Source organism: Xylona heveae, assembly GCF_001619985.1.
Source record: "Xylona heveae TC161 unplaced genomic scaffold L228scaffold_5, whole genome shotgun sequence".
NCBI classification, from domain to species: domain Eukaryota; kingdom Fungi; phylum Ascomycota; class Xylonomycetes; order Xylonales; family Xylonaceae; genus Xylona; species Xylona heveae.
In genome coordinates this window covers 235,266-260,893 of record NW_017264197.1, presented here as the reverse complement: position 1 = coordinate 260,893, position 25,628 = coordinate 235,266, and the positions used below count along the sequence as shown (strand labels likewise).

Sequence of the window (25,628 nt, the reverse complement as noted above, 5' to 3'; positions counted from 1 at the left end):
CGGTGCCATGTATCTGCCTTATATACTAGGTAGGTAGCTTGTCTTCATTCTCCAGTGTTTGGTTTATCTGTATGGTTTATCTGCATGGTTGGTATGTCTGTTATCTACGGTATGTATGTATGCTATGTACGGTATGTTGGTATGTATGTTATCTACAGTATGATGTATGTATGCTATGTATGCTATGTACGATATGCACAGTATGGTACGTATGTATGGTACGTAGGTATATAAGGTATTGGATACGTAGATATATGTACATACAGATGATTGAAGTACCTTATGTAAGGTATATACAGAGATCGAATCAAGAGATCAAATCAAGGGGAAATATACAGACAAGTATGAAGCAGCAGCAGCAGCAGCAGCAGGAGAAACCTTGGACAGGTAAGAAATCATCCGAATAAATACGAATTGACACTATTCAGCGTCGCCCGCGACGGGTTCGCGTGTGGTCGGCTCGTGAGGATCCAGCTCAGGCGCTGGCGGATATATGTCTTGTTTATTACCACTTCGTCCTCGTTGTCTGTTTCTGTTTCTTCTCTTCCTTCTACTCCTCTTTCTTCTTTTCGCCCTTCTTTTTTTGTGTCGGTGTCAGCGTTTACGTTTACTTTTTCTTCTCCTCTTTCGACTCCGCCTTCTTGTTTTGTGTTAGGGTTGGCGTCAGCATCAGTGTTTGCGTTTGTATGTTCGTTTGGCTTTTCATTTGCAATGTCAGAGTGTTTGGTCACCCGTGAGGAGGACGTCGATGCGGATGCAGATGTAGACGGAGGAGGAGGAGGAGGAGGAGGAGGAGGAGGAGGAGGAGAAGAAGAAGGGCGGAGCGGGAAGCGGAATGAGCCTAGACATTGCATGTGTTAGTCACACAGTTGTATATCATAGGTAAGTAGTAGGTATGTTTTATGGATCGGTAGGTAGATAGGTAGGTAAGTGTGTGCAATGGATAGATAAATGTGTTGGATGATTAAAGATAGGTATGTTGTATGATGGGATGAGAGGTACTTGAGAGGTTGAGATAGGTACCGAGGAGAAAAATAAGGGCAGGTAAAAAGGGAGGAAAATAGGGGAAGAGATGGAGGGAGAGACAATGCACGTATACACAGTACACGGATCATTGTAGAGGATAGGGTTATGTGTGGGATAGGATATATATGGGATGGGATATGCGGGATAGGATAGATTGGGATAAGAAGTAGTGGGGATATGGGATAGGGGATACAAATATAAGGCAAAGGGATATGCGGGATGAGAAATATATGGGACTGCTAAGATGAGAGGATAAGAGACGTACCGTCCTCGCGATAAAACAGGCACAGCACCATGAGAGCCACGCCGACGGAGAGGTCCTTGGCCGTGGGACACGCAATGAGTAGTCGCATAGGTCGAGGTTGATTGTGTGCTTGCGCGGTAGGATCAGCACTGTTGGCAGAACTGCTCTCAGCAGATGCAGGAGCACCTTCGCCATCAGCAGAAGCAGTACCGGATTGGACACGAGCAGTATGAGGATCATCAAAACGAGCGCAGCGAGCAGAAACAATATTCTTCTCGACAAAGGCTCTTATGTCAGGCAATACGCGCCGGAGCTGGCGACTGCCGAGCTTGCCTTTGCCGCAGGGAATGCGTAACCTCGTTCGTAGCCTCTCCGTGTCTCTGCCCGCTGGTTCTTCTGCTAGTGGCGGCACTTTCGCTGCCTGAACTGACGCCGTGATATCGTCAGCATGTACAGCTGGAGCGTCCTCTGTACAGGCAATAACGTAATCCCACTGTTCGCCCACACTGCCCAGCGTGCCAATATACATGTTTACATCTGACCGTACAGTCTGCTCTACCAATGTGGCATCGCCGCAGCCATTCTTCGAGGAAGAGTCGCGCTGCTCGTCCAACAACGACGCAATGAGTCCCGGTAAATCTTCTTCCGGCGTCGCGAGTAATCCTGCTTGATGCGCCCAGTATAGCTGCGCCGTCAGACCCTTGGCCCATCCTTCGCTGTCGTCGCCTGCGCCTTGGACGTAGCCCCCTTCAGACGCCTCGCCGCCGGGCACGCGCCGCGAGGCAGTACACAGGACGATGGGGTGGAATGTGGGAAAGGGTTCACTGTTTCCTGTAGAAGTTGTGCCGGTTCCAGTGGAAGAGAGTTGTGGGGATGTAGAGGATGAGGAGGGCAACGTGTCGTCATCGTCATCGTCGTCGTCGGATGACCCGTGGGTATCTTGGAAATTTGGAAGGCTGGAATCCTGCGTGACCCATAATGGACGTAGTGGTTTACGAATCTTGTTGCGGAGTGAGGAAATGTCCAGATGAAGACCCTGAAAATGGTGAGTATATTGCTGGACTCCAATAATCTGTGAAAAAATTTTCATGCTATGGTAGAACTAGAAGCGTGGGAAGGGTTACCAATAATTGCTGTACGCAAGAATCCAGTCGCGCTTCAATCTGCGCATGCTCGGACGGAGATACTGCTTGTGGCGGCGTATGCAGGATATGTGCAGCGGGAACATTCGGGAAAAAGACCCTATTCAGCACGGCACACCATATCGGCACGGTCTTGGACAGGGCATCCGGCATTCCTGATTGTTTAGCATTAGAGTATAGAGAGTCAAATGGCGTAGATTGATTGATGGGATATGATGACAAGCAAAGAAATAAGACTTACTCTTTCCTCGTCTCGTAGAGTCAACAATGATGCATCTAAAGAATTAGCCTTTGTGACAGAAAATGCGTGATACAAGGTCTGACTTGAATGAGACAATCCAAATAAAACATCTATAGCAAAGCTACAACAGAGCACTCACCCGTCATACTGCCCAATTATATCCAAAACCTGCAGATTCAGTCGCCGTAAGCTGAATCCCCATTGTCCCATATGTCCGTCCGTGCTCTTAAAGTAGGCACTCCCGCCTTTGCGCTCTGGAGGAATATACCAGCTCCCGCAGCGCTCATTAGCAACAAGCGGAAGGCGGTAGACCATTTTCTTTTTTTGTCGTGGACTATTGCTCATATCCGCTGTTGTCGTATACTCAAATTCATAAGCATCCGCAACGGCGCACACAAAGCTCGAGTCCTGCGCAACGCTTCGAAGACGGTTGGATATACTGAGGGTCGACCGCTTAATGTCCGCGAGGGTGCGAGAGAAGTTGTGCGCTGCAGAAGGGAAAATGATTGTTTCTGTTGATACCCCCTCTATTATCTCTTCTCCCTTTCCTGGGCCGACTTCATAATGTGTTCCTGAAGGGCTTGATCCTTGTGAGGAATCTGCCTTCTTTTCACCCTTGCCCCGAATCGGGAGGGTAAAAGACATTGTGCTCTTGCCAGGGTCGAGTCTGAATTGTTGATGATGGATTTGTCTTACCACTTTGCGGTCAGACTCGGGTTCCTCTGATCTAGTAAAAAAACATCTGACATGCAATATCCCTTCGGAGGACCGTTCGGGAGACAGAAATTTTTCAACGCTGTTGCAGAATATCCCCAGCTCGTAACGGCTCTTGGTCCCGTTTGCTTTTCTCTGTCAAAGCAATTGAAAAGCAGATAGCATAAACAAAAAGGATTCGAGTTGACCAATTGATCACAAAAATTGCAGACTTCCACTGATTTATTCCAGGAGAGGCGGACTAAAACAATGATTACACGCCTTGGCAATACACAGATAAAGACGGGATAAGGATACAAGCAAATTGCAAATCGCAGAGACGCTGAGTTCAACAATGGAAAAAGAGACAAGAAGTTAAAAATTGGCGAATGGAAGGGAGAAATAGCTTTTCAAATACAAGGGAATAAAATAATGTATAGTAAAAGGCGATAGATCACTCGCACGAATTTTGGACGGGATGAATAGATCGACGTCAAATAAAGTTTAAATTTTCTCGCTACATCCATCACCCCTCACTCGCTACAGTAATGGCGGGGCTACAATGGAGGTCCGTTTGAAGTGGGGTCGCTAATTTATAGTTGAGTATCATCTCTGGTTATAGCTATGAACGAGTTATAACTACCTAGCTTATCTTCGGTCCACTATTTGGTACATTGCCATCCAATGTAACGCTGGCAGAGCAACCCCCACTAATCACGGCCTCTCCATAGACTTATTTTATTGCGAGATGACAGTGTCATTTATACACATTCATTATTCATGAGATATTGATGAGAATATAGAGATAATAAGAAATGATGGTATAGGAGATACCGGCAGAGAACAGCGGAGAAGTAGTTTGGTAAGGTAGTCTCATAGATGCATATAAAAGATCAAGCATGTCTTCACCAGAAAACACCACGTCCATAAAGTTCCCGATGACATCTCCATCAATCCAAACTAACAATCAGATCCCGTTCGCCATCGCTGTGCGCTATCCATTCTGTTTTGTAAATATATTCAGTTACTCCTGTGCAATCATTCCGCCTTCACCACAGCCCTTCGCTGCTGTAATACTCCATATCCCATGTCAAGTCTAATCCGAGAGAAAACAAAGGGAAAAGAAATCCCTCAAAAGCCGTATCACCCAGCTACACAGCGCCGCATCTTCGTTTGCGGCGGCGCTGTAATGCAAATGCTTGTCGCCAAGGCGGTTTGATCAAATGCCACGCGCTCCCGAGTAGTGCAGTCTCGGTTGTACCGGAGATATGAGTACAAAGAGTATTTGAAAGCCAACAAGGCAGAGTTGCGAATAAGGAAGGGGAAAAAAAAAGGGCTCGACAAGCGCAGTATATAAGAAAAAGGGAGTCATCAATCATCTAGACAATGTCCTCTTCATCAGAGGATGAGGAACTTGCGGGAACCATCGAAGACTTGTCTTCATTGATTCGTGTCACCATATAGGCAGCAATGAGCGCAGAGAGACCACCAATGCGGAGCACCCAGGCGACACTGCCATCTCCAGGAACACCACGCGGCTTTTGCAAGAACCGAAAGATGAAGCTACTTGCAACTGTGGCAATGACCTGCGGCGCACACATGGCGACATTGTGCAGACCGAGAATGATACCAGCCTGGTCCTCCGACTCGTCGGACCCCTGACCATGGGAGCCGCCTCTGCCGCCGCTGAGTCGCCTTAGTTGGCTGCGGCGCAGAGTCTCGCGCTTGGCAATCTCGGCACTAATGAGGGCAAATGGTGCCCACAAAGTCAGAGCCCAGCAAATGCCAACGACACCGACAAGCACAGTAGCGCCGGTTGGAGTGCTTACGGCCAGCGTCAGCCACATGCACACGGTAAAGAGCACGTGGGACAGCAACCAGGCGCGGCGAAGGGTGAGCCACGGAATCTGCAAGTATGGGAGCAATCGCTTGAGTTTGGAATGAATGCGACTTGGTTTGAGTGCGGCGGTACTCGAAGACGATGTCAACGACGCCGAAAGCGTTACAGAGCTCGCGGTGGACTTGAGTCCATCTTCATCCCCGCCATATGTGGGCGTAACGATAAATGGTAGGACAACATTGGCTGCCAGTGAGACGCAGGCAAAGACAAACAAAGCAAAAGTGCCGACGCGTGTGGCCTTCTCCCAGGCCTTGTTGATATCGTCATCGGTCAGATGAGGATTTGATCGAAAGATAGGGTCGGTGTAGAGGCCGCCAATATATGTTGTAATATAGAAGAGAAACGGAAACCAGCCGACCCAGGCAAAGAATTGCACGAGACAGATATTTCGAATCTGCGGCGGCAATCGCTTGATCGACACAAGTATTCGCCTGAAAAAGGCGATAAGCCCGGCTTGGCCCTTAGGCGCTGGTCCTTCGAGACGGGGGTCGCGTTCCTTTATTGAGACGCTGCTGAGCGCCACAGATACGCCCAAGGCCAGACATGCGATTACGCAAAGGATCTGGAATTGCGTTTGTCCGAAAAAGGGAAATGCCTTGCGGAGGTTGACATAACCGGAAAGGTATCCCAACACATTTCCAACACCAGTCATTCTTCCGGCCCACGCATTCGCCGTCTCTTGCTGATGACTCGGTGCATTGTCAACGATAAAGGCACGAATTGCGGCTTGGACTGTTTTTGTTTCCCTTTGTCAGCTTTGCAACGAGGAGTCGTTAACTTGTTTGGGGGGCACTCACCAACATTGACCGCAAAATCAAGTATGTAGATGAAGCACACGGCAAACACAATGGCTCCAATCTGTGTGCCACGGCTGTTTGGGTCTCCACCTGTAACTCGTACCAGCCCTTGTATAATTTCTTTGGTCCACGCCAGAAGCAGTAACGATATAATAGTGGCTATGGTGCCTCCAATCATAAAGGGTCTTCGTTTGCCCCAGGAGATTCGGGAGTTATCGCTTCGCATCCCAACATATGGTTGGACCAAACTCCCGGAAAGCGGACCAGCAATCCATACCAATGCCATAATGGACTTGCTGATGCCCAGTGATAAAAGAAACGGCTGTGATAAGAATGTTAGTAGCAGTCGAGCCATCATGTAGGGAACAGACATACTGAGCCATTGGACAATTCCACCGTCCAAGCAATTTGGAGCCTATCAAACTGGTCAGCTTCATTCCCTAAATTCTGCTGCCAGCATTCAGTATTGTTACTCACCCGCCAATGCACACAGTCAGCAGAAACAGCTGCCACACGCTTTTCTTCTCTTCCTCTTCGTCGCTATGCATCTCCTCTAGCGAGGGAGTGTCCTCTTCTTCAACCTGCCCCATTGAGCTATCGCCATCCTTGGAATCTCGTGGGGACAACAAGGGTGACTGTTCATCGACGGGCGAGTCTTGTATTTTACGTATCCGGGGTGAACCAGTCAAGGAAACGGGTTCCGACCGGGCCAGGTCAGGGATGCGACGCCCTGCCGGCGAATGGTCTTTGGAGGGCACAAAAGTCGGGGAAGACTGAGCGCTATCAAACGCCATCAAGGACAGACGTGTGACGCGAGTGGAGGGAGAGTGGTACTATGCAGTTGTCCTTGCTGATCGCTTTGCAAAAGTGAGGGTAAAGTGAGGACACGACGTAATATCTGCAAGCGATGCTCGGACCTTCAGAGGAAGATCAAGGGGTACATGGGGTGGTATATAAGGCAGAGGAATACGGAAGTTGAATTCAAACTGAGGAATTGATGTCAATCTTGATGAGGACGATGGATGGGAAGAGCAGTAGGAATGATCATATCCTAATATGAGCAACAGAGCAGTAAAATGATGGCTCGCATGAGCTGGTCCATGACTGTTGGTCCGGGTGACCACGAGAAAGCAAAACAGTCAAATGGGAATGAGGCGCATGGCCCAGTTACCTTTCTTATGAGTTAGACGAACCAAAAGACGACTATAGTACTGTCGTGTGTAAGAAGCATGGGAAAGATGGTGTGGGGGAATGCGGAAAGGGAGGGCAGACGGGTATAGGGCGAGACAGCCTTCCCCGAGTTTTGGTTGGATATAGAAAAGCGTCACACTTCACTCCCTCCAAGGCACCGTCGTTAGCCGAACCACGCGGCACCACTTCTCCCCAAGCCCTTCCCTTTCAACTGCAGATTCGGCACGCGAGGAGTGGGTGCCGTGATGATTCAATCGTGTTGAGTAAGAGCTCACGAGGGTCGGAGAGATGGGTCGCGAGAGGAGCTGAAACGAAGATTTATATAGAGTATTCGGACAACGTCCCCTCAGCAGCGACCCAGCTCTTTGCAAGCACCCTCGGATTAGGTTACTTCACCCAATTCTCGTCACACGTGGGAAGACAGTACACCAAGCCAACGTGCTCCAGGAGTGTGATTCAGAATCATGATAAATCTGGAGCACAAGGCGCGTTCCCCTTCTGTCCGTTTTTTTGTTTGTTGTTTGCCAGGTACTTCCATGTTCAAATCTGGGGTAACGATGAAGTAATGCACCGAGTTTGATATGGAGTCGCACCATGTGGGTCATCATTTGTACCTTGCCCCCTAGAACACCGGAGTTGGTACTTGCGCAGATTCACCCCCTAATCGCCCTGCGCCGTGGATCGAGAGGAATTACGATACAGTAGTACTTTGTACTGTATCAGGGTCTCGACCAGCCAGCCGGCGTCATGGGCGCATATTATTACTTGCACGGAAGCTTGCAACGTGTTACTGGGCTTCTAAAACAGCCTCGGTCCTACTACAGCCCGCCAAAGTACTCAGAGAACGAGCATGATTCTGATGCAATTCGGGGCTTGCCTTACTAGAGGTCGTTACAGGGTGTTCTCTCCATGCCCCATCACGCCATCTGATGTACCATTCTCTGAATAAGTTGACGGGAAAGTTGACTGCATCAGGTATGTGTACGTACCTCGGTCGCTGGAAGTCTCCCAAAACTCCCATTCATGCAAGGTCATGTGATGTAATCCCTCCGAAAAGGCTAACGTCAGTTATCGGAGTACGGAGTATGCTCCTAAGCCCACCGTATACTTATTTGATGACGGAGATCGCCGTGCCGGCCTGACACCTTGCGTCCCCCGTTATTGCAACAAAGGAACTGCTCCAGTTCTCCTGGCTCAATCTTCGAATTCTCAATTTTACTGCCCATGACTCCGCATCTGAGCTTCTAGCTACTGCTATATATTTTCAATTTGGTCGTCATCATTCCTTCTGATTAGGCTGTTGTGACACACCGCGTGAGACACAGGCCGCAGCCGCCTCGGCATCATGGCCTCTTCCATTCACTCGGCTGCCTGGGAGCTCATGAGTACGTCCACTGCCAGGACTCAAATCATGCTAGAACAATAATGCTAATAGATTTTGAAGAGCGCCAAGCAGAAGATGCTGATCCAGATGGTATGCATATCTCTCTCTCTGCCATTCTATTGTCCCCCAACCCACTCCTGGCCCCTCATCATCACTGACTTTGTGCATGTAATAGAGCCCGAAGCTGGCCAGAAGGAAATCCTATCATCATGGGCGCTCTTTATTCTCATCGCCCTTTTAATTGTCGCCCTTTTCACCAGTTACATCCTTCAGCAACGAAAAATTCAAGCTGTTCATGAGACCGTGTTGTCGATCTTTGCAGGTCCGATACTCTCCCCCTCTCAAAGGCTTGCGGCCTCACACTGACATTCCGGATAGGCATGATTGTCGGTTTATCATTACGAATCTTTGGCATTCAATCGCTCTTGAGCGCAGTCAGCTTTGACTATCAAATTTTCTTCAATTTGCTTCTTCCTCCCATCATTTTGGCGTCGGGATATGAGCTGCATCAGGTCCGTGCTAACATTCGCATCTCCAGTTGGACACGCACTCACTGACCTTTAAACCAGGCAAACTTCTTTCGTAATATCGGCACAATATTGACATTTGCCTTTGCTGGCACCTTCATCTCCGCTGTCGTTTTGGGCCTAGTCCTCTTCCTGTGGACGCTGATCCCAATCGGAGGGTTGAATATCTCGTTTGTAGAGGCCATTTCCGTGGGCGCCACACTCTCTGCCACGGACCCTGTCACCATTCTTGCCATCTTCAACACCTACAAGGTCGATCCCAAGTTGTACACGGTCATCTTTGGTGAATCTATTCTCAATGACGCTATTGCCATTGTCTTATTCGAGACGGCCCAACGATATCGCCCGGGTGGAGTTGGGAGCAGCAAGTTGAATATTTTCGGTCTCTTTGAAGGTGTCGGCATCTTCTTACTCGTCTTCTTTGGCAGTCTTTTGATTGGTGTGGTTGTGGGGATTGCTACTGCCCTTGGGCTCAAGCACACTCTTATCCGACGCTACCCTAAGATTGAAAGCTGTGTGATTGTTTTGATTGCTTATGCAAGCTACTTTTTCTCCAATGGCCTTCACATGTCAGGTAAGTCGTAGCATTTGACCCTTCATGCTTCTCCCTTCATTGGCTCACAATAGCTTTGTTAGGTATCGTGACTCTGCTGTTCTGCGGCATCACCCTCAAGCATTATGCCTATTACAACATGTCGCGACGGACCCAACTCACCACCAAGTACCTCTTTCAGGTGCTCGCTCAGCTGTCGGAAAACTTCATCTTCATCTATCTCGGACTCAGCTTGTTCTCCGGAAGCGACCTTAACTTCGAGCCGCTCTTCATTCTCATCACTGTTGTCGGTATTTGTATTGCTCGCTGGGCTGCCGTCTTCCCTCTCTCTCGTGCGATCAACTGGTTCATCCGATACCGTGCGCAAAGACGGGGCAAGGAAGTCGCAGACGAATTGCCATATTCCTATCAGGTCATGCTGTTCTGGGCCGGCCTTCGAGGTGCAGTCGGCGTGGCCCTTGCTGCCGGTTTAGTGGGAGAAAATGGACCGGCCCTCCGCGCCACGGTACTGGTTGTCGTGGTGCTTACTGTCATTATCTTCGGTGGCACGACCGCACGCATGCTGGAGATTCTCGGTATTCGAACGGGAGTCGTCGAGGAGTTGGATTCGGACGATGAATTCGATATCGAGTATGCTGCCGGTAGTACATACTACAAACGCGGCGGCACGGGCGTCGGCAATCGATCGCAGCGTGGCGACCCCGCCGTGGCCCTTACTGCAGTGGCCGCTTCAGGCAATGGCCAGAAGGGCCAGGGTCTCGGGAGCTACAGCAGCGGCAATTCGACACAAAGTCCGCCAGCGCGGCCAAATGCGAATGTCACCTCGCGCCGCAACTCGGCGCGCAGTCTCAAGGATCTTCAAGGCGCCGATCAAAGCCTCTTGGGAAGTGTCGATCCTACTCCGGAAGACGACGAGGAGTTTGACTCGGATACGTCTGATCTGCCCCCTGCAGCTGCACGTCGGAAGCCTTCGTCGCCTGGTGGCCGTGATGAAGGCTTGGCGGCGACTGCCGGAGCGTCGCCGTATGGCGATGCCAGCGCAGAAGGGTCTAGTCATCCTGCTACGGAGAGCAGTAGCCATCTAACGGCGACGGGCGCCTTCAGCCACTTCTTCTCCGGCGCATCCGAGGATCACGCCGCGTGGTTCCGGCAGCTCGACGAGGGGTATATCAAGCCTAAGCTTTTGCTGGATGGTGGCCGTGGAGGAGGAAACAATAATAACAACCAACACTAGGGGGAGACGGCAAACTCAATGCATTGTATACGTTAGACGGTTTTGAGGGGGGGAAAGACATGATACCATGATTGATTTACATTTTAGTCGGGCTGGTCTCGGACAACATGGGACGGCGTCCGGTATCTGTATGTATTATACTGTCTGCATTTGCTGATTGTGTGTATTGGTATGATCATCCAGCCCTTGTTCTTCTACAGTGTCACCTCTGCGACTCCCGTTACTTTTTCTTTTAATATTCTGTGTGCATTGACCTGCACTGGCCCCATCCTAGGGCTCCTTTGATAGATGGCACAATGAACACTCTTTTTTACTCGAATATCGAGCATCGCTGTTCCTTGTGGAAGTATAGTAACGAGCTATGTCACTGTCGACCGCTTTGAACACTACCTTAGGTATGTGTGTTGTGATGGGGCCAGTTTTGTACCTGCTTCCAAGAGTCTCGCCCTTGCTGGGATTGGCGCCTCTCCCTCGCTCGCTTATGCGGCTAAAAGGGTCTGGGGGGACCATGCGATTCCCTTTCTGGGGAAACAAACGAGCGAAAAAGAGGACCCAAAGACACAATGCGATCGGAAGAGACGGGGGGGGGGGGGGGGAAGGGAAAGGGAAGAGAGAGACAAGAAGGAAAAGTCAAGAGCAACGGTGTGGAATGAGAACGAGTGTATCTAAGGTAACCTCTTCTTCTCCTCTGCGCAATCAAAATCCCATCCAACCCCCCGATATCCAAAATTCCACATCACGACACAAAAGCAACGATGCTATCCCCGAGGTCCCAGGTGCCTGTCATAGATCCGCCAGATCGGATCTAGGCCCTCCTTTCCTCTTTCTCCCCGAACACTTATTTGCGCCCGCGTCAGCGCGTCAGAACGCGACTGCAGGTGATATAATAACCACGCTTAGTACGTACAGCGACGGTACTCGCAGTAACGTCTGACACGGTAGCGAGACGGAGACAAGAGAGAACTTATCGTGTAAATGATGAATTTTGACTCTGATCAGCTTATGGAATTCATTTGCCGACCAAGCGAGACAAAGAGTGGACAATAAAGTCTCTCATGTATATCTCTGCCTCGTGTGTCTCTCTCACTCTTTTTGTTGTCGATCATTGAATGGTCCAGGGGGGCCCTTTTCTTTTCTGCCTTGGCAATTGAAAATCCTCCCAATCCCGATGACATGTTTGTCGCCCCCAAGCTAGCTGGATGTACTCTGCAGACGGCAAAAAGAGAGAGAACACACTATCGCTGTTTGAGTGTGCTGATGGTGATGGCGATGATGGCAATGACGATGATGACGATGATAATTCTTCTACGATAATAGTAGTACTGTTGGATGAGTTGTAGTAGATACGCATGTCATTAATATTTATTTTGTTCATTCTCTAGGCGTACGCTTGGCACAGACTTTTGTATCATTATTATGTGGGGAGGGGGGAAAAAAAGAAGGAAGGTGAGCTAAAACGGTCAATTCCACCAAAAATGTCCCCATCCAGCGAAACTCTTTGACTTGACGACCGAGATGCCGCCCGCACCAAACGGCCACATTGGGTTGCTCGTCTTTCCGCTCCCTTCCTCACCACGGTCAACCATTCTCCTCCTCTTCCTCCACTAGTCAACGCTCCCATCCATTTTCTCTACCCCTTTGCCCCATTCATCATCCTTGGACACCTCAGCTTGTCCCTCCTCATCCTCTCTACATCTCTCCACCTTCGCCATCACCACAACCATCACCCTCATCACCACCGTTATCGACGACAGCGAAGAGGCCCTACTCACCACGTCGGTATCCCGTTTCCGTCCGTAACTTTGACCCAGCGACGATCATCGTCACCGCTCATCATCCTGGGTCACATTCACCTTCCAACCAGATAAATTGCGCGTGATCGAAGGCGGTCTTAACTCTACAATACTTTATTCGCTCCTTCGCCGAAATTCCTCTCGTGGCTCGCGACCGGCGACGGGGGAAAAGGCCTTTTGTTGAGCTTCTCCTCGACTACGTCTGTAGAAGCTTCAAACTGCTCCGATCGATTGGACAAGTCTCTAGTCACTGTGCGCAGCAAGCTTCGCCGCTTGACGCTCCCAATCTTCCGTGGCTCGGATCATCTGCAAGAGCTGCTCTATCTCTTTCTTTCATCTAATGGCCGCAGCTCATCGCGAGCTTTGTGGGTCGCTTTAACTCGCGGCATCGCCTTCAGATATTCCGTCTCACTATGTACCACAACGGCAATCTGCACCGTCTTCAGCAGGAAGACGAGGACGAACGGCTGCGACGAGGGAAGATGACCGGACCAAGTCATCCTCATTCGCCTTATGCCGCCCATTCGCCCACCCGCGCTCACTTTCCTTCCTACTCCCCTTCGGGAGGCTCTCAAGCGCGTGCTGCATCTTACAATGATCGACATAATCATCCGCCTACACCGGCTGCTTTACCGCTCCCGCCGTCGATTCGCCAGAGCCCGGGTGTCGCCTCGCCCACGCCAGCGACAAATGGTTTGGCTTCCATGAACGGTTATCCGCCCCGGAATATGCCATCCTCAACCTCAGTTTACTATGATCCGACCTCGGATGGAGGTGACAGGACTTGGGCTCGTTCTTCTTATACGAAGCAATCACCTGCTCAGGTACGTTAGCGTCAAGTATTGATCATACATTGGAACTATTCATCTTTTTGCTAACCTCACTCGCCTTTTCCTCTGATAGAGCCGAGAACCTTTCAATTACCCCGAAACTCCAGCGGAGCCTGCTGCCTACAGTGCCTCTATACCCTCGTCCACCACGACGCCTTATGCGCAATCATCGCCAGCCCCCGCCACTACCCACGCACATCCTCCGCCTCGCCTGGATCCTGTCGCACGCTCACCGACTCGTGGTGTGGTAGAATCTCCCGTTGGCTTTTCTGATTACAACGGAACCTCAACTGTGAAGAGTGTACCTCCAGTCGAGCAGCCTCGAGCTCCAGAGGTAAGTGCTAATTCAAAAATGAGATGCCAAGGGGAAACCCTGCAAACGACGTAATCTAACACTCTCGTTATCAGCCGAAACCAAGTCGTCCGGCCGACCCAATGTCATTCTCAAGCATCCTTTCCAATTCAAATGCCGATGCAACTCCATCGAAGCCTGCCCCGCCACCAACCGCGCCACCCGCGCCACCGGCCGCACCAGCGCCTGCAGTTACCGTTCGAGAACCACGACGCTCGTCAAGATCTGCTGCTGCTGCGCCTCCGCCGCCCGCCGCCGACGAGCCAGCTCCGCGGATCGAGACCCGTCGAGAGTCAATTACGTCCTCGGCACCCATTACTCGTGGCCCGAAAGTAAAGCTGAACGGTCACGACGAATCGAGCCGTTCGGCGCCTGCTTCGAAGCAAAGTCATGGCCGTTCATCCACCTCGGACAAGGAAAATGACGTTGCCACGGCATTGGCAGAGATTGAGGCAAAGGAGATGAGTGACATTGAAGCACCTGAATTCGAACAGCAGAAGAAGGCATACCGCAAGCAGAGTGCGAAGCGGATGCGCCAAGTCGCAGACACTGAATGTTCTCGACGCAAGGTATGTCTACTTTAAAATGTCGATTGAATGGAATAGATCACTAACCTCTGGCAGCGTCGGAGAACCGCCGTGGTGCACCGATACTCGGATCAGTTGACTTACCAGGCTGAATCTGGCAAAACCCGGTACAAGGCGTCCCAAGAGGCTGATGCTCTTGCAGAGGTGCAGCGGCAGGAAATTTTTGACGAAAAGGAACGAAAGAAGGACATGCAGCGCAAGCGGCGGCGCGAGAAGACGGTGCAACTTGAATACCAGAAACGCAACGAGGCCATTGAAAAGGCTCAACGTGCCGCCGACGAGGCCGAGCGCCAAAAGTATCGCAAGGAAGCTGAGAGGGCGGAGCGCAAGGCCCGGCAGACCAAGAGGATTCTGCAGGGTGTTGAGGATGTCAAGGAGATTCGGGAGGTCACTCCCTTGGCGCCTAATCTTGAAGGCGGCACGATGGGATCATTTCAAATGGGCGATGAAGCGGAGAAGGCGGCTGAACAACCTCCCAAAAAGAGAGGCCGTGGCGGCGCTCGTCCACGGAAATCCAAGGAGCAGAAACAGGCCGAGAAAGACGCTGCCGAGGCGGCGCACGCCGCCATGGAGAACAATGAGCCGATTAGCATTGCTCCCAAGGAAGAAGTGAAACGAGAGACGCTCAAGAACGAACCCAAGGAAACTAAGGATGCATCTCCCTCTCCTTTTGTTCCATATGTGTCCAAGGGATACAACCAAATCTACGATCAAATTTGGCGCGATATTGCTCGAAAGGATATCCCTCGCGTCTGGCGTATCAAAGACAATTCGTCGAGTACTAGAAACAACAACTTGCGCAAGACTGCTCAATTGGCATCCAAGGAAGCGCGAAGATGGCAGCTCCGTACAAACAAGAGCATGAAGGATGTACAGGCCCGCGCGAAGAGGAGTATGCGTGAGATGATGTCCTTTTGGAAGCGTAACGAACGAGAGGAGCGCGATCTGCGTCGTGTGGCCGAGCGACAAGAGCTGGAGAATGCAAAGAAGGCCGAAGCAGATCGTGAAGCGGCCCGGCAGCGCAGAAAGCTCAATTTCCTCATCTCTCAGACGGAGCTGTACTCGCATTTCATCGGTCGGAAGATCAAAACGGATGAGGTCGAGCGTTCCACCGATACAGTGGGTGTTGAGGTGTCTGGGCAGACTGTCGCACCCGGAAAGCCGGATGCCCACACCGTCAATCTTCCCCCAAGTGTGGCGAAACCGGGCACCAAAGTTACCAACTTTGAGGATCTCGACTTTGATGCCGAAGACGAGTCCGCATTGCAGCAGGCGGCCATGGCAAATGCGCAGAATGCCGTCAAGGAGGCACAAGACCGTGCGCGGGCCTTCAACAACCAACTGGAGGAGGAGGAGGAGCCCGACGAGGATGGCGAAATGAACTTTCAGAACCCGACCAGTTTGGTTGCCATGGACGTAGCTCAGCCAAAGATGTTGACGGCGCAACTCAAGGAATACCAGCTCAAGGGTCTCAATTGGCTCGTCAATCTCTACGAGCAAGGCATCAATGGTATTCTGGCCGACGAAATGGGTCTCGGTAAGACTGTGCAGTCGATTTCAGTCATGGGATACCTGGCCGAAGTCCATAACATCTGGGGTCCTTTCTTGGTCATTGCCCCGGCCTCTACCCTGCATAATTGGCAGCAGGAAATTACCAAATTCGTGCCCGATCTCAAGGTTTTACCGTACTGGGGTAATGCCAAGGACCGAAAGGTGCTGCGAAAGTTCTGGGACCGCAAACATATCACGTATAACAAAGAATCTTCTTTCCATGTCCTTGTTACCTCCTATCAGCTGGTCGTTCAGGATGCGCAATACTTCCAGAAGATCCGATGGCAGTACATGATTCTGGACGAGGCACAGGCCATCAAGTCGTCGCAAAGCTCTCGATGGAAGAGTCTCCTGGGCTTCCATTGTCGAAACCGTCTTTTGCTCACTGGTACACCAATTCAAAACAATATGCAAGAGCTGTGGGCTCTGCTGCATTTTATCATGCCCAGTCTGTTCGATTCCCATGATGAATTCAGCGACTGGTTCTCAAAGGACATTGAGAGTCACGCTCAGAGTAATACGAAACTGAATGAGGATCAACTCAAGCGTCTCCATATGATCTTGAAGCCATTCATGCTTCGTCGTATCAAGAAACATGTGCAAAAGGAGCTTGGCGACAAGATTGAAGAGGATGTATTTTGCGATCTCACATACAGACAGCGTGCTTATTATACAAATCTTCGCAATCGCATCAGTATTATGGATCTGATTGAGAAGGCTGCAGTTGGAGATGAACAAGATACGGCTACGTTGATGAACTTGGTCATGCAGTTCCGTAAGGTCTGTAATCATCCTGATCTTTTTGAACGGGCTGAGACGACGTCGCCACTGTCACTGGCATACTTTGCAGAGACTGCATCTTTCCTTCGAGAAGGCCAGAACGTCAATGTCGGTTATTCGACACGAAATTTGATAGAGCTTCCCCTGCCACGTTTATTTTACACCCATGGCGGACGCCTGGATCTCCCTGGTCCAGAAAATGCTGCTGTGGGCTTCCGTGGCAAATACCTGAATGAGCTCATGAATATTTTCACGCCGGAGAACATCAAGCAGAGTTCGCAAGAATCAGGTGCCTTTTCTTGGCTGCGGTTCGCCGACGTGTCTGCTGGCGAGGTTTACGACGCATCCCACCAGGACATTTTTGCTCGTGCAGCTCGCGCCTACGAAAAAACAAGAGACCTTGGCCGGCTGAATGTCGTGTACGATGAGGAAGATCAAGAGAATGCTCAGTTCACACCAGCGCATGCGCTTTTCAACATTGTTGGTCGCAATCGACGGGCGCCACTGGCAGAAGTGGCCAGTGAAGGCTACATGCGGGATCTTTGCAACGTGTCAGCCAATCTGTACAAAGACTCGGGACTTGGTCGGGCGGAACAGTGTGCTCGACCGGGTGCCTCTGCGCCACCTATCGAGGTCGTGTGTTCAAGCCAAGGCGCTGAGTTGGAGAAGCAGAGAGTCATGTTCAATGTGCCGATGCGCAAGACTCTATTCGGGCCCTCTGAGCGCGAAGAGGAGGCACTGCTGGAAGCCAAGGTTAACCCGGCATTCTTCCCGGCCAGAAAGATGCTCCCGCCGCCCATTTCAGAGAAGACACGATTTACGGACATTCAGGTTCCGTCCATGAGACGATTCGTGACCGATTCTGGCAAGCTAGCTAAGCTTGACCAGTTACTGGTACAACTCAAAGAAGGCGGCCATCGTGTGCTACTGTACTTCCAGATGACACGCATGATTGATCTCATGGAAGAATACCTGACCTACCGCAACTACAAGTACCTCAGATTGGACGGATCGACCAAGCTGGAGGACCGACGAGACACGGTAGCAGATTTCCAGACTCGACCTGAAATCTTCATCTTCTTGCTGTCGACTCGTGCAGGAGGTCTCGGTATCAACTTGACCTCTGCCGACACGGTCATCTTCTACGACTCAGACTGGAACCCGACGATTGACAGCCAAGCCATGGACCGGGCCCATCGTCTGGGTCAGACCAAGCAGGTGACGGTATACCGTCTTATCACTCGTGGTACGATTGAAGAACGGATCCGTAAGCGGGCATTACAAAAGGAAGAAGTCCAACGCGTGGTCATTTCTGGCGGAACTGGAGCGGGAGTCGATTTCAACACTCGGTCGCGCGAGAACCGGACCAAGGACATTGCACTGTGGCTTGCCGACGACGACCAAGCGGCCGAGATTGAGCGCAAGGAAGCCGAGCTCGCAGCTGCGGAAGCACGCGAACCGGCCGGCCGCAAACGTGCTCCGAAGAAGCGAAAAGCTGATATCACGTTGGATGACATGTATCATGAGGGTATGTTCACAATCATATCGTTCAAATATAGGGACAGGAATTTCCGCTATCCCCTTGTGGCTTTTGATCCTTCAAGACATGACATGGCTAATGCATTTGACTACTACAGGCGAAGGACACTTCGATGACGGCAGTAATAAACCGTCTGGCGCAGCTACGCCCGTCGAGGCTCCAACTCGTGGTCGCAAACCGTCCTTGAAACCAAAGGGACCGTCGAAAAAGGCCAAGACGACAAAAGAGCGACTTCGTCTCGCCGACGGCGGTGTATGATCAGTGATCTTTCTGTTTCCTTTTTTCCCCTTCTTCCTTTCGGGAGTCTTTTTCTTCTCTAAACTACATTATTGCTTTTCCAACTACTGGCCTGTGTTAAAAATAACGGTTTCTTTTCCTTCCTTTCTTTCGTCCAGCAGGGATTTTAAAATTCCCGAGTTATCGACTCCACGGTTGTTCCTTTTTTTTTTTTCTCTCTTCCCATTCATCATTATTATCATTTCCTCTGTCCCTTTTTCACTTCTCTTCTTTTCCTTTTCTCGTTTTTCTCCTTTCGTCTAGCTTTCCCCCCCTTACCTACCCCCCTTTCTTTCCCCCCTTTTTCTTCATGCTCCAAATTACATTTCCCCGTCTCGTCTCAGTTTATTTTCTACCTTTGTAAGCCAGACACGTATTTACTACTTCTTCTTGATCGACTTCTTCATCCAACTTCTTTTTCCAATTTCTTCTTCAACTTCTTCAACTCCACCGTCCCAAAGATGTATTTCTAGTAAATGGAGTTTGATTCGGGTCCGGTCCTTTTTCCTTTTTCCTTTGTCCATTTTTCTTTCTTTCTTTCCTGCTTTTACTTTTAAAATTAACCTCTTTTTTTCACAAAACAATAAAGGACTCTTTCATAAAATAAATTTACTACAAAATCATTTTCAAGCCTACATGCTACCTTGCAAGTGTAGGTTGCTATTCAGTCGAGATCCCGTCTCTTCTCCCACACTAGTCCCATGATTACATTTGCTTTTTTCTTTTTTTACTTCTTTTTTTTTTGTACCCGTCGTAAAGGCCGTCGGGCTTATGTAGTGTGGGCCAGCGAGTTGGGACAAGTCGTAAATTGGTAATCAGAGATGGACTACAAGGCTGAGATAAGAGACATGGGACGGGAATCACGAGATGCAAGACATGCATGATCTCACAATACATTTCACAAAAGACTTCACAATACAACACAGTACAATACAGCACTGTGACTGGAGAGGGAGAGGTGGAAAAAGGTTAGATCCAAATAGGATAAATTCAAACGGGGCAAGTATTCCCAATTTTGAATAGATCAATAGATCATTGAATAAAAGTCAAAAATAAAAAAAGGAATGACAGGCCTTTGTAAGGGGAAAAGGCGTAGGGCTAGAACGGTTGAAGCTGCGCTAGAATAATTGGCCAAATAAATCTTCTGAAAGGAGAGGCTAGATGGCGGTGACTCGTTGCTTTGCACGCAAAAGTATGTCAGGTACTACAGTGGGTACAGGCTACTTAAGCGGCAGCGGCAACGGCGACGGCCTGGGCAGTCTGCTTGACTTCCTTTTCGAGGACGGCTTCCATGATGCCGACGGCACCCTGGCCGGCCTTCATTTCGGCGACAATCTGGTCGACGCCGAGCTGCTTGTCTGTCCACAGGGGGTCGCAGAGGGGCTTGGGGACGGGCTGGCCGACGCCGAGGAAGCCGCCTTGGGCAGCCCAGTCGGAGGTGCGCTTGATGTTGAGCTGGTCAAAGACCGTGTCGAGGGCTTGGACGAGGTGGTCGCGGTACTCGCGGGTATGGCCGGGGGTAGGGGTGATGCGGAGGCGTTCCTGGCCGACGGGGACGGTGGGGTAATTGATGGCCTGGACGTAGATGCCGAAATCCTCGAGGAGCATGTCGGAGGCCTGCTTGGCGACTTCGGCGTTGCCGACGAGGACGGGGATGATGTGGGATGGGTTGGGGATGACGGGGATGTTCTTGGCGCCCAGGGCGTCTTTGACGGCGCGGGTGTGCAGCTGCTGCAGACGTCGGTCGCCTTGGTATTCCATTTGGTATTCAATGGCGGATTTGGCGCCGGCCATGACGGCTGGAGGGAGAGAGGTGGTGAAGATGAATCCGGGCGCGAGGGAGCGAATGGTGTCAACAAGTTTGGCAGAGCCGGCAATGTATCCGCCTACACAGCCATACGCTTTGCCCAAGGTTCCGGTGATGATGTCGATCCGGTCCAAGACGGTTCCCTTGGGTCGGCCAGCAGCGTGGGCCTCAAAGTCGAGGTGCTCGGCGACACCGGCACCGTGTGGCCCATACATGCCTACGGCGTGGACTTCATCGAGAAATGTAATGGCGCCGTATTTATCAGCCAGGTCGCAGATTTCTTCAATCGGACCAATTGATCCGCACATGCTGTACACGCTTTCAAAAGCGATAATCTTGGGCACCTCGGGTGGGAGAGAGGCGAGCTTGGCTTCCAAGTCGGCAACGTCATTGTGCTTGAAAACCATCTTCTTCGTGCCAGAGTGACGGATACCCTGAATCATGGACGCGTGGTTGCTGCTGTCCGAAAGAATCACGCAATCAGGGAGCTTGCTGCCGAGCGTGGCTAGCGTGGCATCATTGGCAACGTAGCACGAGGTAAAAACAAGAGCGGACTCCTTTGCGTGAAGCTTAGCAAGAGTGCCCTCGAGAGCTACCGCGTGTTGGTTGTGTCCAGAGATATTTCTAGTTCCACCGGCACCAGCCCCGTACGTGTCCAAAGTCTCGTGCATGGACTTCAACACCTGAGGATTTCTTCCCATTCCAAGATAGTCATTGGAGCACCAGACGGTCACGCGCTCGTCCTTGGACGACATATGAGCGCGGGGGAACTCCTTGGCCAGCCGATTGATGTTGTTGAAATAGCGGTACGATTTGTCCTTGTGCTTCTTCTCGAGTTCGGCATTGTAGAAGCCCTCGTAATCAAATCTCGGAGCCAATTTGTGCTTCGTTGGGCTCGGCTCGGAGTTGGCGGCAGCTGCATGCTTCGGGTGCTGTTGCTGCTGAGATCTGGTCGACTGGTGACCGAAAAGGCCAACATCAACCGCACGAGCATCCTTGGCTCTAGTGGTATGAAGGCGGGCACGTCCTGTGTAGGCCTTGGATCCGCCATACACGCCGCCGAGTCCAAAGGAACCAGTGCGGGCACTCTGAACAGCCAAGGCCTTGCCCATGACCGGGCATCGTCGAGCAAGCACCTGAAGGTTCGAAATCGCGCCTCCTCCGGGGGACGGAGCCGCATGGGCAGTCGAGGTCGAAAGGGACCGGAGGGTGGCGGGAGAGGTCTTGTGCAGGAAGGGGCACATAGCCCGCGATTGACGGAGGAGAGTATCCATTTTGTTCTTTTCTTCTAATACAACGAGGCCGAGATATGGCCTGAAGCAGCAATGGGGAAGATATTCAGCGTTGCCAGAAGACAAAGGAGCGAGGAAGACAGAGTAAGAGAGAGAAGGTGGTGAAGGGAGGGCGAAAGGGCGTAGTCGGAGTCAGTGTGAGTTTTAGCAAATGATAGTTTTGGATTCACCGTGGAGACTACAGGACGACTTTACCCAATAAGGAAAGGCGTTCCATGTGCAGTAAGCTCATACATCTAGAACTTGATTGGATATGCTGAGTCAGCTGAGAGATCGGATCATTATCGGCGAATCCTCGGCCAGCCAGGTCCCATCAACTCCATCTAGAGTAGTGAAGCTCCAAGGACCAGTCCAGTCGTCGAAGACAAGGGTGTCCCATAAGCTTAATCAACAACTCAGGCCAGCGGTTTCTGGAAGCGCCATATACAATACATTCTCGCAATGGCTGATCCGGCGATTCAGCTCGCCGAGACGATTCAGACCGCGAGCATTGAGCGGCATCCGTCCCCCAAACATGATCTCAACCCCTCCACCACAGCCAGTGCCAAGGAACCCGTCAGCGTTGCGGCTTCTCCTACTGCGTCGGTTGTTTCCTCAGAAGAGATCCCAGAGTCTGTACTTCGACCGCACCCTCGAAAGTCAACATTACCGCCTTTGCCCGACCTGCGATTCGAGCAGAGTTTCCTGAAAAGCATCGAAGGCAAAGAGACCAAAGCAGCTGTCGCATGGGTAGTTGTCCGAGACCAGGTATGCTGATGAGATTACTGGATGAGAGCTCTCGAAAGACTTTCTCTCAATGACCAATTGGAACTAACCTCCAGTATCAGGTCATTCTGCCGCTCGTTCAGGGCACATTATGGACACTCCTTCTGAGTGGCTGGCGTTACTGGAATAGATCCGCAAAGCTCAGCGGTCAGTCAGTGGGTGCACGCATTCGTCGTTGGTGGTGGGGTGTCAACAACTGGCCTATTCCATCACGGCAAGAGCGAAAGGCATCCGAAGTTGGCGACGTAAGTGTGTCTGGAGATTTCATTGCCGGTTGTGCGCTGAATATAGTGCTAATAAAAAGGACACAGTTTTTCAAAGCCAAGTTTGGAAACGCTGGTGCAGACTAATATCCTAGATTGACTTCATGTGTATAAGAATCGGAACATTGCATAGAGTTGGGCGTTAGGGCGCAAGACCGTCTTAAAGGATGATTCAGCACGGGATTTTCACGTAAATAATTTTTGGAGGTATTTGAATGTCTAAAAGACTATAAAAATCTTTGGGAAGAGGTGCTATATGACTTTTCTATAGTCGCCATTACCGTCCTCTGTTAAAAATATAAATTCAACCCCTCAGTATAGCTTACACGCGGCAAACCCTGTATGATTGTGTTCCCATCGTGTGGCCAAAAACACAATGCCTTTGCTAGAAGATCGATTGCAAAAGGAAACAAAAAGTGCTGGTATTATAATATCAAAAACGTTGGGCCAAACAGCTGATTACGTCGTATTTGAAGATGGAAGATGGTTCAGAGCCGTGGTCGTGGAAATTGGCTCCTCTGACTTGAGCTCAGATCTGGCTGCCGCTGTAGCCAAAGGTGTATGGTTCGGTTCCAACGGCATGGCTGTGAAAGATTCTTCCTTGGCTGGGGCCTGGACTTGACCATTTCGCGACTCCTTCTCTTCTGCGGAGCCAGGAGGCTGCTTCAAAGGCGCGCTCACTGGGATGCTTGGTTTCGCAAAATCAGCATCAGGCTCGGACTTGTTATACTTCAATTGCACGACAAGACTCTGGTCTCCTTTGGACATTAGCTCATCGTTCTCACCACCATCTTCTTCATCGCCCTCCTCTTCCTCGTCCTCGTCGGCATTAACATCAGCATCGTCGTCGTCTTCATCCTCTCCGTTCCACTCATTGCCACTAGATTCTTCGGTTTCATCCATGGAATCATACCCCGCCTCGCGTTTCTCAAGCGAAGGCTGCCCGTTGATTTCAGTTCTCAGGCCGGAGCGCCTTGTCCGAGTACCTGAGCCCCGAATAGCTTCCTCTGGATCATCCATGACATCCACACTTTCACGCGCTGAATTCTCATTACTGGGCCGCTCATTGGTGAGCGCAGAGATCCCATAGGCACCTCCAGCGCGCGATCTCACTTGTCGGCCACTTGCAGTGTATACAGGACCACTTAATTCAGCCGGCGTCGAAGCCCCTGACTGGCGCGTTGAACGGCGAGTGGAGGTCACATCTGAATAATCATCTTCCTCATCCGAAAACGTATACTTTATCCGCTTGCCACGAGTTCGTCCTTCGTAAAGAGAATGACCTGGCTCCGGGCGCGTGAATTGTGCCTTTCGTGCGTTTCTGTATTCTCGGCGCTTTCGTTTCTAAAGCAAAATTATCAGTAACGTGTGATTAGGTGCTGCGAAGATTGGTGTCCGCATACTTCTTCTGTCGCCTCGAATCTTGGAATCGCTGCCAGTATCCTATCGCTCAAGCGCCGTGCTGCTTGAGTGCCTTCCAGACTCAATTTTTCCGCGATGAGCTTCAGTTCATCAATGCTTCCGGCAACGCTCCACCAGGTATTTGTCTTGAGTGCAGGATTGCTCTCTCGATATAGTCGGAAAGATGTGTCATCTTGTCCTTCAATGAGCCAATAGCGGCGTTTGTCACCATCTCGACCCCATGGCTGCACTGAAAGTGGTTGGTTGAGGTCGTCCTCATGTCGTGCCTGCTTGTATGAATCCTTGATAATTGTTTGTATAGCATCGGAAGAAGAAAGAGCCCAAAGAACAAGGGTTTTGAGAAGGTTAAGCTTTGAATATTGTGAGCAGAAAGTCAGATCGGCGGCGCATCCTGAGGCTTCTTACACGTTCAGTGGGTGTCATTGCGGTGAAGGTCTTTCCGCCAGACAAAGGATTGGCACCATTCCACGTTCGCGGCCATTGGTATTTTTGCGTCTGAAGAGCTTCCTCTAAAGCCCTCTGATGGTGCCCTCGCCTGAAGTAAAGTGAATGACCGATATTAGCCTCTTCTTCATCCGTAAAGCGTGCAGCTTCAGCGCCCACGAGAGCTGCAAGCAGGTTCGCGTTGACCAACTCACTCAACATTCTTCTTTCGGTTTAGAACCAATCCTAACAGCGCGCAAAGGAGATTTTCAACTTGTGGTGAAGGGACGGAATCTACCACACCCCTTTCAATATCTTGGGGGCCAAAGTGCGAGAGATTCTTGGGGAAAGCTTCGTTGAAACGCGATCGGAACATAACAAGGAACTACAACGAATCAGACGTCAATTTCGCGTCAAAATTTGACGATCACGCGCAGCATTGTAGTATCAACTGCACAGAAGCAACCGAAAGGAAAAGACTTACTGCAATGTCTGGATTGTCTGCGAGGACATATTCATGGGGCGGCGAAGGTTCCCGCTTCCGCTGCGGCGGCGGACTTTCGAGAGGAGATGAGGCGCGTTTGACATTATTGCTTGAAGACGAGCTCAAGCGTCTCTCATCGTCAGAGGGAAGGGACAATTCATCCTCTGAAGGAGGCGCAGATGAGAGCGCAGATGAATCTGATAGGGACATCTTTTCTCGGGGTTGCGAGTTGATGTCGGTTACGGAGTTTAAACACGGAGAAGGGCGAGGGTGCACGAGCGACCTTAGAACAAGCTACGATTAAGGTTACGTGAACCTAATAGGTGTTGCACTGCACCGGCTCTGATTGGTATGCCAAATATATAGGAAACTTCCCTGCAAGAACAGGCAATGGCACCTGCGACATTTGTTTCTCCTCTGCTAGCACTGAGCACCTGCAAAGTTCCAACAAAAATTGCTCATCGCATGGCAAAGCGGTGGAAGTTGATAGTCAATCTCCCCATAATCTCTCAGCTTTCTGATGTCAAGAAA

General features: G+C 50.7%; 8 protein-coding genes across 8 annotated transcripts; 4 read left to right on the top strand and 4 right to left on the bottom strand.

Moving 5' to 3' along the window:
* Positions 1 to 323: 323 nt before the first annotated feature.
* On the bottom strand, positions 324 to 3,370 carry L228DRAFT_282661 (hypothetical protein). The gene is made up of 5 exons (XM_018336030.1): positions 2,793 to 3,370; positions 2,654 to 2,688; positions 2,395 to 2,567; positions 1,292 to 2,306; positions 324 to 841 (listed from the first exon to the last, which is right to left on the bottom strand). Exons 1-5 carry the CDS (start codon positions 3,296 to 3,298, stop codon positions 396 to 398), a joined length of 2,175 nt encoding a protein of 724 aa, XP_018188109.1. The 5' UTR covers positions 3,299 to 3,370; the 3' UTR covers positions 324 to 395.
* A 1,355-nt stretch (positions 3,371 to 4,725) lies between these two features.
* L228DRAFT_210589 (MFS general substrate transporter) lies at positions 4,726 to 6,591 on the bottom strand (the record flags this gene model as incomplete). Its single annotated transcript, XM_018329857.1, has 5 exons — positions 4,726 to 5,253; positions 5,407 to 5,978; positions 6,044 to 6,365; positions 6,419 to 6,458; positions 6,521 to 6,591. 5 exons carry the CDS (start codon positions 6,589 to 6,591, stop codon positions 4,726 to 4,728), a joined length of 1,533 nt encoding a protein of 510 aa, XP_018188108.1.
* Positions 6,592 to 8,429: 1,838 nt separating this feature from the next.
* On the top strand, positions 8,430 to 11,348 carry L228DRAFT_246879 (sodium/hydrogen exchanger). The gene is made up of 6 exons (XM_018332510.1): positions 8,430 to 8,619; positions 8,679 to 8,708; positions 8,794 to 8,940; positions 8,997 to 9,130; positions 9,188 to 9,719; positions 9,782 to 11,348. The coding sequence occupies exons 1-6, from the start codon at positions 8,580 to 8,582 to the stop codon at positions 10,930 to 10,932; spliced, it is 2,034 nt and encodes a 677-aa protein (XP_018188107.1). The 5' UTR covers positions 8,430 to 8,579; the 3' UTR covers positions 10,933 to 11,348.
* Positions 11,349 to 11,503: 155 nt separating this feature from the next.
* Positions 11,504 to 11,950, top strand: L228DRAFT_128505 (hypothetical protein). Its single transcript, XM_018329072.1, has one exon. The coding sequence runs from the start codon at positions 11,582 to 11,584 to the stop codon at positions 11,864 to 11,866; it is 285 nt and encodes a 94-aa protein (XP_018188106.1). The 5' UTR covers positions 11,504 to 11,581; the 3' UTR covers positions 11,867 to 11,950.
* A 1,188-nt stretch (positions 11,951 to 13,138) lies between these two features.
* On the top strand, positions 13,139 to 18,623 carry L228DRAFT_267947 (hypothetical protein; the record flags this gene model as incomplete). Its single annotated transcript, XM_018335050.1, has 5 exons — positions 13,139 to 13,549; positions 13,629 to 13,889; positions 13,964 to 14,476; positions 14,531 to 18,353; positions 18,463 to 18,623. The coding sequence occupies 5 exons, from the start codon at positions 13,139 to 13,141 to the stop codon at positions 18,621 to 18,623; spliced, it is 5,169 nt and encodes a 1,722-aa protein (XP_018188105.1).
* A 1,242-nt stretch (positions 18,624 to 19,865) lies between these two features.
* Positions 19,866 to 21,722, bottom strand: L228DRAFT_253087 (5-aminolevulinate synthase-like protein; the record flags this gene model as incomplete). The annotated part of the gene is made up of 1 exon (XM_018333729.1): positions 19,866 to 21,722. The coding sequence occupies one exon, from the start codon at positions 21,720 to 21,722 to the stop codon at positions 19,866 to 19,868; it is 1,857 nt and encodes a 618-aa protein (XP_018188104.1).
* Positions 21,723 to 22,065: 343 nt separating this feature from the next.
* Positions 22,066 to 23,082, top strand: L228DRAFT_246875 (DUF1770-domain-containing protein). The gene is made up of 3 exons (XM_018332509.1): positions 22,066 to 22,487; positions 22,568 to 22,750; positions 22,817 to 23,082. Exons 1-3 carry the CDS (start codon positions 22,182 to 22,184, stop codon positions 22,853 to 22,855), a joined length of 528 nt encoding a protein of 175 aa, XP_018188103.1. The 5' UTR covers positions 22,066 to 22,181; the 3' UTR covers positions 22,856 to 23,082.
* A 145-nt stretch (positions 23,083 to 23,227) lies between these two features.
* On the bottom strand, positions 23,228 to 25,307 carry L228DRAFT_238492 (hypothetical protein; the record flags this gene model as incomplete). The annotated part of the gene is made up of 5 exons (XM_018331054.1): positions 23,228 to 24,112; positions 24,172 to 24,540; positions 24,596 to 24,725; positions 24,829 to 24,998; positions 25,098 to 25,307. The coding sequence occupies 5 exons, from the start codon at positions 25,305 to 25,307 to the stop codon at positions 23,228 to 23,230; spliced, it is 1,764 nt and encodes a 587-aa protein (XP_018188102.1).
* Between the last annotated feature and the right edge of the window lie 321 nt (positions 25,308 to 25,628).

What these genes read in the sequence shown, in the direction of transcription:
- L228DRAFT_282661 (XM_018336030.1), bottom strand. Translation starts at nt 3,298, where the DNA reads ATGTCTTTTACCCTCCCGATTCGGGGCAAGGGTGAAAAGAAGGCAGAT. An exon ending in ATAATTGGGCAGTATGACGG is followed by an intron (nt 2,689 to 2,792) that starts GTGAGTGCTCTG and finishes CTAATTCTTTAG; the next exon opens with ATGCATCATTGTTGACTCTA. An exon ending in CCTGTTTTATCGCGAGGACG is followed by an intron (nt 842 to 1,291) that starts GTACGTCTCTTA and finishes TGCAATGTCTAG; the next exon opens with GCTCATTCCGCTTCCCGCTC.
- L228DRAFT_246875 (XM_018332509.1), top strand. Translation starts at nt 22,182, where the DNA reads ATGGCTGATCCGGCGATTCAGCTCGCCGAGACGATTCAGACCGCGAGC. An exon ending in GGGTAGTTGTCCGAGACCAG is followed by an intron (nt 22,488 to 22,567) that starts GTATGCTGATGA and finishes CTCCAGTATCAG; the next exon opens with GTCATTCTGCCGCTCGTTCA. An exon ending in AGGCATCCGAAGTTGGCGAC is followed by an intron (nt 22,751 to 22,816) that starts GTAAGTGTGTCT and finishes AAAAGGACACAG; the next exon opens with TTTTTCAAAGCCAAGTTTGG.
- L228DRAFT_246879 (XM_018332510.1), top strand. Translation starts at nt 8,580, where the DNA reads ATGGCCTCTTCCATTCACTCGGCTGCCTGGGAGCTCATGA. An exon ending in AGAAGATGCTGATCCAGATG is followed by an intron (nt 8,709 to 8,793) that starts GTATGCATATCT and finishes TGCATGTAATAG; the next exon opens with AGCCCGAAGCTGGCCAGAAG. An exon ending in CGTGTTGTCGATCTTTGCAG is followed by an intron (nt 8,941 to 8,996) that starts GTCCGATACTCT and finishes CATTCCGGATAG; the next exon opens with GCATGATTGTCGGTTTATCA.
- L228DRAFT_128505 (XM_018329072.1), top strand. Translation starts at nt 11,582, where the DNA reads ATGAGAACGAGTGTATCTAAGGTAACCTCTTCTTCTCCTCTGCGCAAT.